General features: G+C 61.2%; 2 protein-coding genes across 6 annotated transcripts in view; one reads left to right on the top strand and one right to left on the bottom strand.

Moving 5' to 3' along the window:
- On the bottom strand, nt 1-5524 carry ZNF574 (zinc finger protein 574). 5 transcript variants are annotated; one of them, XM_049620937.1, is made up of 2 exons: nt 5373-5524; nt 1-2974 (listed from the first exon to the last, which is right to left on the bottom strand). In XM_049620937.1, exon 2 carries the CDS (start codon nt 2952-2954, stop codon nt 264-266), a length of 2691 nt encoding a protein of 896 aa, XP_049476894.1. In that variant the 5' UTR covers nt 2955-2974; nt 5373-5524; the 3' UTR covers nt 1-263. The 5 variants fall into 5 exon arrangements, with proteins under 5 accessions (XP_049476894.1, XP_049476890.1, XP_049476889.1 ...); XM_049620933.1 differs by lacking the exon at nt 5373-5524 and adding an exon at nt 3207-5104; XM_049620932.1 differs by lacking the exon at nt 5373-5524 and adding an exon at nt 3269-5104.
- Nucleotides 5525-5737: 213 nt separating this feature from the next.
- Nucleotides 5738-10027, top strand: part of GRIK5 (glutamate ionotropic receptor kainate type subunit 5) — a 58546-nt gene continuing 54256 nt past the window's right edge. Inside the window, 1 exon segment of the mRNA XM_049620931.1 lies at nt 5738-7136. Within this exon segment, the coding sequence (XP_049476888.1) occupies nt 7085-7136 (52 nt within the window). The 5' untranslated portion in view covers nt 5738-7084.

Here is a 10027-nt window from a genome sequence, read left to right as displayed (position 1 = left end):
AACGTCCAACTCAGTCTTTATTGACTGTTCCATCTTGGGACCACCAGTGCTAAAAGGTGGAAGGTGGGGGGGGGGGCACCTTTACGCACATCAAGGACCCCAGAGCAACCCCCTCACAAGAGAGAATAAATCCAGTTACAGAACTTACACGGCAATTGGGAGAGATGGAGAGAGGGGCACGGTATCTACAGATTTGAGGGGATGCTGGAGGAGGTTCTTCAGCAACGGGACATGGCGGTGCTGAAGGGGGAGAAGGGACGGGGTCAGCCGCTGATCTGGACCCCCTCGGCCTCAGCCAGAGGGTAGATCTCGATGGCCTCCACCAGGGGCAGCGCCTCTGCCGCAGTCTCCATGACGGCCAGCCCCACGGCGGCCTCCGCCTCTGCCAGCTGCTGGCGCACAGCGGCCTGATGCTGCTGCTGGTGGGTCTTGCGGTGTTTCCACAGGTTGGAGAAGGAGCGGTAGCTCTTGCCACAGTCTGGGCACGAGTAGGGCCGCTCGCCCGTGTGAATGCGGCGATGCTCTGCCAAGCGCATGGAGATGGCGAAGGCCTTGCCACACACCTCGCAGGCAAAGGGCCGCTCGCCTGTGTGCAGGCGCCGGTGGTCCTTCAGGTGGGTGCTCTGGCGGAAGGCCTTGCCGCAGTCTGGACACGGGTACGGCCGCTCGCCCGTGTGGATGCGCCGGTGTACCTGCAACGACGTCTCTGTACTGAACAGCTTCTTACACTCGCTACACTCCAGGCCCCGGCGTCGGGCCGGGGCCGCGGGGGCCGCGGGGGCCGCACCCCCCAAGGCGGTCGGGGCGGCCACAGGCGTGCGAGCGGCCCGAGGGGCCCGAGGGGCAGGGGGCTCCTTAGCCAGGACCTCTCCGGGCCCGGCAGCCGCGTGCGCCGCCTCGTGCGCCTGCAACCGGGCAGCCGAGCCCACTTTCTTGCCGCAGGTGCCGCACTCGAAGCGCCGCGGGGCCTGTGCGGCAGCAGCCGCGCAGCGGTGCTCGCGGAGCCGCAGCGAGGAAGGGAAGGCGGCCCCGCAGGACGGGCAGCGGTGGGGCTGGCGCCCAGCGTGGGCCACGAGCTGGTGCACCTCCAGCAGCCGGCGCAGCAAGAAGGAGCGGGGGCACTCGCGACACTTGTAGGGGTACTCGCCCGTGTGGTGGTAGCGGTGCATGAGCAGGCGGTAGGGGCGGTGGAAACGCACCCCGCACTCCTGGCAGCGGTAGGGGAAGTGCTGGGCGTGCACCAGGCGATGCTGCCTCAGGGTGGAGCTCTGCGTGAAAGCCTTGCCACAGTCCCCGCATCGGTAGGGCCGCTCCCCCGTGTGCGTGAGCCGGTGGCGTGCCAGGTTGGCGGGCGAGTTGAAGGGCTTGGAGCAGTCCGGGCAGGGGAAGGGCCGCTCGCCCGTATGCGTGCGCAGGTGGTTCCGCACGTGAGACTTCTTCTTGAACATCTTGCCGCAGATGCCACACTTGTGTCGCCGCTCCAGCCGGTGCACGAAACGCTGGTGCCGGGTCAGCTGCAACGCCTTGCCAAATTCGCGGCTGCACAGGAGGCAGCGGTAGGTGCCTGGGGCGGCGGGCCCTCCCGGGCTCTCTTCGGTCACAGGGGGCTCCGGGGCGTCTGCGTCTCCAGTCTCTGCTGCGGCTGGCTCAGGGAAACCAACGACAGGCTCCTCTGGCGGGACTGGTGTTGTGGGCAGAGGGACACCCCCCGCCCCGTGCGTACGCCGATGATACAGAAACTTGGTGAGGTTGACAAACGTCTTTCCGCACGGACACGAATGCAGAGGATTCGGGGTGTGGGCTCGCCGGTGGGCCAGGAGGAGGGCCTCGGTGCCAAAGGCCAGGCCGCAGTCCACGCACAGGAAGTGAGACTCGCTGCTGTGGTCTCCAAGGTGCTGGTCCAGACTGGAAGGGCTGGGGAACACACGACTGCACAGAGGGCACTTAAAGACGCCCTCCCGGTGACTCCGCAGGTGCTGCTGTAGCTGGTGAGGGGAGAGAAAGAGCTGGTCACAGGCGGAGCAAAAGAGCTCCTGGGCGGCCGTCCCGCCCGGCTCTCCGCTGTTGTTCCTGCGGGCCTTGCGCCCCCGGCGATCGCGCCCAACGGCTTCACCGTTGCGCAGCTCGTAACTGTGGTCAGAGGACGGCAGGGGATCAGGCTGAGGCGCGGGCGCCTCTGCAGGGGACGGAGTCAGGGTGTCCTGCTGCAAGGCAGGCTCCTCGGCCTCCGGGGCAGGAGCAGGGAAGTGGGTGGCCTGGTGTTCCAGGAAGTCGGCCGGAAGCTGGAAGAGCTGGGAGCACTCGGAGCATTTGTAGAGGAGCAGCTCCACCTCAGTCACCACCTCAGCGGTGGTGGCAGCAGCAGAAGGGACAGCGGCCCCCTCCCCACCCTCTTCTGCCTTGCGGTATGAGTGCTCCACAGCCACGCGGGCCTGGCCCACAGGGGGCCCCAGGACAACCGGGGACCCCAGGACAACCGGGGCCGGAGGCTTGGTGGGAGTGCCCCGGAGGTGCGTCTGCCGGTGGTTCAGCCAGAGCTCCTGGCTGGCGAAGAGAGCCTTGCAATCCACACACTCGTAGTGGATGGTACTAGAGCTCAGGGCAGGTGCCTTGGGTGGTGGCTCGGCTGGCACTGCCTCCTGGGGGGCCATCATCTTCAGGTGCAGCTCCTGGTGCTCCAGGAGCTGGCTGGGCGACATCAGCAGCTGCCCGCACTCTAGGCACTGGTACTGGCTCTCCTGCACCAGGGTCTGATAGAGGCCCGTGCCGGAAGCTGCCTCTGCGGCAACAGTGACTCCAGGGTCAGCCACGCCCACCAGCTCAAAGTGCTGCTGAGGCACATGGGAGTTCTGGTGCATGAGCACCTCCTCCAGGGATCCATACAGCTGGTTGCACTCAGAGCAGACATAGCGGTGCTCAATGTACAGGACAGTCTCCTCCGACTCCTCAGTCATGGTGGCAGTGAGGCCCTGGGCTGTGAAAAGAGGGAGGTGGAGACGAAGCACAGCTAAACTAGAGTTTCTTCAGTCCTTCCCAGGGACGATTCCTTCCCTTCGTCACCCACCGAAACCTTAGATGTACTTTACCCTCGGACTTGTTTCTGTTTTCCACTCCCACCCCCCACCTAACAATCCTTCCTCTCCTGCACACACAAGACCGAGCGCAACACCTCCCAGCGGTCCCTTCCCAGAATCTACCCTTCTCACCTCTGAACCAACACGCATCGAACTCCACCCACCAGATCCTTATAACCTGTCCAACCCCTCACCTCCCGTGCCTCGCAGCTGGCCCACAGCCACGCACATCACACAGGAGCCCGTGTCTTCTCCACTCAAACCTCCTTCCACTGACTTCTCCTTCTTACCAACTCGCTACCCCATTCCCGCTCCCAGGTGCCCGGGAGCGTCCTCACAGGCCCTGACCGCTGTCACTTCTCCCAGCCTCACTCCCCCTTTGTTCCCTCCCCCAGGTTCCTGACTTCTGTTTACACCCAGAGGACTGCCACAGGGGCCCGCCACTTTCAGAGCCTTCACAGGGTACAGTCCCTCTCCTTTACCCCCAACCTCTAGTATACACGGTCTCTCCCTCTGGTGCCCAGACTCCTCAAACTCTCCCTTGCCTCAATCAACTTGTCTCATGTTGGCCTAACCCATCGCATTTTACACTTTTCCCCCCTTCACCACTCCCCATGATACCCAGATCCCCGACTTCAAATTTCTCTCTATATACCAAAGCCCCCTCCTACAACCCAACCCCCTATCCAGATTACCCAGCCCCATTTCAAAAACACCTAACCCTTTCTTCACACCTGGATTCTACTCACCACCCTAATTCAAGACACTCTTCACCGAAATTACCTCTTCTTTACGCTGAGACCTCACCTACAATCCTTATGTCCTCTCCGGTACCCAGATCCCCTCTTCACATTGACTTAAATGCCTCATCTTCATACACAACCACCCCAACCACTATGGGGATACCCACACCCCTCTTCATGTCAACTTCAGCTCCTCTTCTTTACAAAATGACCCACCCTAACCCATCTCAGGGATGCCCAGATACCACCTTCACATCAACTTAAACCCTTCCTTACAAACCCACGCCAGGGACACCCAGACCGCCTTTTGCATTATTAACCTAGTATTTTCTTATTTGCAAAAAAGACCCCACCCTCCCTCCCTAACCCATCTAGGGACGCCCAGATCCCCTCTTCGTATCAACCTAAGCCCCTCTTCTTTGCAAAAAGGCCAAACCCCACCCTAACCCGCTCCAGCGATAATCAGACCCCCTCTTCATTAACAACTTAGTTTCTCTGCTTTGCAGAAAGATCCCAGCACGTACTCTAACCCAATCCAGGAATATCCAGACTACCCCTCACAAAGCCTTAAAACTTTCACACATACTTTTCCTACTACCCCAAACGCCTTTAGAAATACTCAGACCCTATCTTACTATTATGACGAATCCCTCCAGCCCCCAACCCAGAGGATGGCCAAACCCCTCTTCCTTACACCCAGAACCCTCTCACCAGCTTATTACCCTGGGGATACCCAGACCCCCAACTTCTTGTCAACCTAACATCTCATTCTCATTCCAGAGATACCAAGACCCTCCCCCATTCAGCACACCCATACCCAATTCCTACTCTTCATCTGACCGAATTCCCTACTTTTCAAAACATCACTTCTACCCAACCTATCCTGGGGACACCCACCCTTTTGACATAACATAACCCTATGCACAGAGACTCCTCTCAGCCCATTCCAGTGGTATCCACCCCCCTTTGGTTTAACTCCTTTTCACGTTAACGTAACCCCATTCTCCACACTCGGACCTCGCCCTCAACTCTAAATCTCCCCTCCAAGGATACCCATTTTCACACCAAATCCCTGTCACTGGTCTGATTCCTTACAAGCATAACTAGGTTTTCTCTTTATGTTAACTTCATTACCTCTTTCCTCACGCCCTACCCCCCTCCCCGGACACCCAGGCCGCCTCTAACCTTCCACCCCACCCCCCTCCGGTCCTAGACGGCCCACGGCCAGACCGTGGCCCCGATGAGCCTCGGAGCGTCTCCTAGAGGCAGCCCAAACGCCTCCCTTCCCACCCAGGCCCCTCCCAGCCCCTCGCCCGAGCCTCGCCCCTCCTCACTGGGACCGTCACACGACTCTAGCCCCCTTCGCTACCCCCGCCCCCGGCCCGGCCCCCGCCCCGCCGCCCGCGCGCCCGGCCGGCCGTCGGTACCGCTCCGCCCTCCCCGCCCGGCGCGCGTCCCCTCCGGCCCTCAGTGCGCAGGCGGGGTGGCACGGGGAGGCCAGGAGGGGGGGGGAGGGGGAGCCAGGCCGGCTTTCCGCGCGCCCGGCCGCACTCACCCGCCTCCGCCGTCTCGCACGCCCCGGGCCCAGGCCCGGGCCGCAGCTCCCCTCGCGCGGCCACCCTAGCGCTGCGCCCTCTCTAGCTCCCGCCGTAGCCTCTCGTCTGCTCCGCAGCCTCGCTCTCGCCCCCAATCGCCCTCAGCAACGCCCCGCCTACCTTCCTTCTCGGCCGCTCCGCGAACGGCCGAACGCGCCCAATCAGCGCCTGACTGGCTCCTGCCGTTCGACCAATCGACGCTCACGTCTCTGAGCCTTGGGCCAATAGTATGGATCGTCGGGATCCTTCGCAGTGCCCAACCAATCCTCTAGCGATGTTCCCTCACCGGCCAGCCCCGGGGTTGATAGTGCCCGCCCCCTTAAGCCCCCTGGAGGATGCGCCTCCTCCAGCTCCTCGTCGACTCCGCCTGACGCCTGAAGAAGGGAGGGCCGCGCGGTGACGTCAGGCGGCGGAGCGAGACTGCGGGCGCCATCTTGGGGGCGCCGGGCTGGAGTCGGGTCGGGGTCGAGTAGGGAAGTCGGAAAAATTGAGGCACACGACACCCAGAGGGTGGGGGCGGGGGAGCTGTGGCACTGGAACCGCGGCGGAGCGAACGGAGAAAGTGAAGCATCATCAGTCAGCGCGAAATGGGGAGGGGAAACTGCAGCAGCGAGCACATGGAGGGAGTAAAAAGGGAAACTGAGGCTCCAGACTCGCTTCATTAAAAAGAGGAACGGAAGCAACAAGAAGGAAGGGGAGAGAAGCCGGCGGACTCTTGAGGAAGGGGGGAAGGGAGATGTCAAAGGAGAAGCGAGGAGCGAGGGAATCTGAGGGAACAAGGAAAACCTGAAGGGGAGGGGAGGAAATGGGGAAAAGCGAAAAGCAAAGACAGTTTCATTTAAGAAACGGGGAGTGTGGGCGGGGTGGGGGGAGAAAACCTGAAGGACAACTAGGATGAAAACCTGCAGAAAGTGACCCTGTAGGAGACGGACTCTGCTTCCTTCCAAGGTGCCTTCCTTCTGCGTTGACCCAGGGCTTCTGGCCATCACTACTCTCCCCCTTTGGCCCTCAGGGCGTTGGCCTCGCACTGTTACGTTCCAGAGCTACCCTGTGAACCAACCCAAGGACAGGAGCTTCAAGAGATTCCTGTACTAACTGCTTCCCCCCCACACCCCATTTCTCAGAGGAGTAAACTAAGTCTCGAGGAGTTGGTCATTACCTTCCTGAAGCTAAAAGCTGCCGAGGGACTCCCAAGCACTGAGTAGGACCGAGGTGTGACATCTCAGTCATCACCTGTGTGGTGTCCTTCAGTTGATTTCTAACTGGCCGTCCTAACTTTCCACTAAATTGAAATCCCTAACACCAAGCCAATATAATTATACCAAGCTGTCTGGATTGAAATCCTGACCCTGCCACTTCCAGCTGTTGTCTTGGACAAGCTAAATCCCCTGTGCCTCCGTTTCCTCATCTGTGAAATGAAGACCCTAACCCCTGCTTCATGGTTGTGGGGCACAGAGTAAAAGCTATGTGGAAATTGTTTTTATTAGGACCTCAAGAAGCCCAGAAAAGTTAAGTAGCTTGCCTGTCCTTTGGAGGAGACAGAGCCAGGGTTCCAACCCAGGAGTTGACTCTGAGGTCTATGCTCTTGGTACCCCCCACCACCCCCTCCCGCCCCAGGCTCTACTGCCTGGCAGGTGGATGTCCTGTCCTGCGGGGCATGTTGAATGGATGAATGCAAGAAGCAGAAGAAAGAAGTTGGTGGGAATGTGTGAGCTCCAAAGCTGGTAATCTGCGTTTGCCATCAGGGTGAAATCCCCTGGGGTGGGAGCCAGAGAACCTGGAAGTTAGACTCAGGCTTTGATAGGCTCCGTGCACCTGGGCAGGTTCTCACTTCCTGCCAAAGCCCCCTTATCTGCCTGAAAATGGCAAGGGTCCAGCTTGGCGTGTCAGGCCCCTTTCTGCTCAGACCTGCTTGGACTTTCCAGTTTATCTGGGTTGCCTAGGATCTTTCTCTTCTGATGATACAAGAGTAGGCTGAGCCCTGGGTCAGTCTTTGTGCAGGTGGTGGCATGGGACTAGATTTCTGGGGTAGGTTTATTTTACAGAGGATAGGCATTCTTTTTGGGGGGGGCCCCTGCATAAACAAAGGCCTATAGGCTGGCATGAGTCTGGGCTTTCAGGCTTAGCTAGAGCTGAGGGTGGGTGTTGGGGGACCATGGGTGTTGTCCACGTAGGGTGAGGAAGTGTATGCAAAGTTGGTGGTCCTTCAGGATGCCGTATATATGTCAGACGTATGTCAGGGATGCTCCATATGGGATGAGGGTTTCCTATGCTCAGCTGGTGTAAGGGTTGCCATGTGCTCTGTGTGTGTGTGTGTGTGTGTGTGTGTGTGTGTGTGTGAGAGTGAGAGAAAGGCATATGGTCACGTGTGCTGGGGGGCTGCACGTGAGTGTGTCAGTGTCTCCTCCCCATCACGAGCATTGGGGGTGGTGGTGAGTCACGGGCAGCCTTCAGCGCCAACTGTCATGTTCCTTCCCCCCAAAATTCCCCCCCCCCACCCAGCCGTGCACCACCCACCCCCACTCCGAGATCTGTGTCACTGCTTCTGTCTTCCATCCCCCTGTCCTGCTCAGCTCCCTCTGAGATGCTGCAGTGGGCTCCCTGGAAGGGAGTCTCCCACTTCTGGCTCTGCCCTCCAGTTCCTTGCCCTTTCCCACTGCCTCTCTGCTCAAGTGGTAGCTAGAGAAGGAAGGCCTCTTCGCCCCACCCGCTCATGTCTTGGGTGCATCATGTCTCTATGCATTATAGAGAATTCCCATACTTGCCGCCCCATCCCTTCTCCTCCATGGGGCTATTTCTACTTCTGGGGGCTTCTCCCTTGTCTCCAGGAGTTGGCTGCTCCCGCCTTAGGGGACCTCTTGTGTCCACACGTCCTTGTGTTTACGGGTTCCTGGTATCTGTGCCCACCCATCCCCATTTCTGTGACCTTCTCCCACTTTGCTTGGCCCGTCTCCCTGTCTCTATGATACGCATTCTTGTTTCCATTTCTGCGGGCCTCTCCTCCTGTCCGTGGCCTTCTCCTGTCCCCGTGGACCACTCCCTATGTCCAGGGAGTGCTTTCTGTTCTCATGGGCCTCTGTCCATCTTCCTGGGGGACTCTCTCTCTGTCCACCAGCTGCCCTCATCTCTGAGGTCCGTCGCTGTCTCTGGTCTGCTCCCATGCCTCCATAGGCTTTTCTCTTTTTTATCTGGGCTTTTCCCCTGTTCTTGTCCTTGTGGGGTTTGTGGACCTTGGCCCACCTCTGTGAGTTTTGATGGCTGTCTTGCTTTTCCTCTGCATTTTCCTTCATCTCTGTAGCCCTCTCCCCCCCAGCTCCATGGCCTTCTCCTCAGGTCTCCCTGCCTCTCATCTCCGTGGGCTCCTGGGCAGGGCGGTGGCATGGTGGTGGAGGGGGTGGCCCAGGGGTGGGCCCTCCATCCAATGCAGCGCCTTCCCCTCATCAGCATTCTCCTCGCAGGCCCCCCAGCCCCGACCAATACGATCCCCCCCCCCCCCCCCCCCCACTCCCTTCCCTCCTCTTTCTCCGCCTGCTGCCCTCCCTTCCTCCTGCCCGCCCTCCTCCCTGCTTCCCTCCCTCCCTCCCTCCCTCCCTCCCTCCCTCATCTCTCTCCCCCCCCGCCCCGCGCTCCAGGACCCAGCGCGGGCGGGCGGGCAGGCAGGCAGGCGGCGGCCTCGGAGGAGAGAAGGAGAGGTGGCGGCGGCGGCGGCGGAGGTGGTGGTGGTGGTGGTAGTGTTGGCGGCAGTGGCGGTGGCAGCAGTGGCGGTGGCGGCGGTGGCCGGCAGCAGGGAGGCAGGCCCAGCTGGGGACCCAGAGCCGGCGGCTGCGCCTCGCAGGGGACCAGGAGTCCGTGGCCAGGCCCTCCCACTGAGGCCCTGCACCGGGCGCCCCCCGGGACACCCCACCCTCCTCTGCCTTCCTCTTCCACCTGCTCCTCTCCATCCTTCCCTCCCTCCTCCTCTCCCTCCTCCCCATCTCTCCACCTCGCCGCCTGCCCCCTTCTCGGCTCTCCGGGTCTCCCAACACCCCGTCCTCCCCAGCCCCTCCACCCCTCGGCTTCTCTCCGCCCCTAGCATGCTTTTCCCGTGGGGGCTGAGGGCTTGAGGACTCCAGGCCCTTGCCTCATCCAGGGCAGGGCCAAGGCTCCAGGGGGGAGGGGGGAAGGGGTGGCCCCCTCCCCCCAATCAAGCCCTCCCCCCCCCCCCCCCTCCTGATGGCCGGCTTCCTTGTCTCCAGCCAGTCCTCGCCCCCCGTGGCCCCCCCAGGCCGGCCCGGCTAGGGGAGGGGGCGGGGGCCCTTTCCTGGGCCAGCTTCCCCCTCCCCCGGCTTTGCCTGTGCCCCCCTCCCTTCCGTTTTCACCTTCCTCTCCTCCTTTCCTCCCTCCTTCCCCTCCATTTGCTCCTTCTCCCTCTCCTCTCTCCCCTTCTCTCCTCCATTTTCTCCTTTCCCCTTCCTCCCTTCCCTGGCCCGCCCTCTCCTCTTCCACCTGTCCTTCCTCCCCGCTCCGGGGAGCCCCTGTTTTGGATTAGTTGGGGGCCACTGCCGGAGGCGGGGGAGGGGGCCTCGTGGACTGCCCTCTCCCCCCCCGCCCCCGGCCACACCACCACCCAGCGCCA

The sequence above is a fragment of the Panthera uncia genome, assembly GCF_023721935.1.
Source record: "Panthera uncia isolate 11264 chromosome E2 unlocalized genomic scaffold, Puncia_PCG_1.0 HiC_scaffold_19, whole genome shotgun sequence".
In the NCBI taxonomy this organism is placed as follows: domain Eukaryota; kingdom Metazoa; phylum Chordata; class Mammalia; order Carnivora; family Felidae; genus Panthera; species Panthera uncia.
The sequence above is the reverse complement of the archived record's forward strand: the minus strand, read 5'-3'. Positions and strand labels throughout refer to the sequence as shown.

What these genes read in the sequence shown, in the direction of transcription:
- ZNF574 (XM_049620932.1), bottom strand. Translation starts at nt 3,305, where the DNA reads ATGTGCGTGGCTGTGGGCCAGCTGCGAGGCACGGGAG. An exon ending in CCAGCTGCGAGGCACGGGAG is followed by an intron (nt 2,975 to 3,268) that starts GTGAGGGGTTGG and finishes CTCTTTTCACAG; the next exon opens with CCCAGGGCCTCACTGCCACC.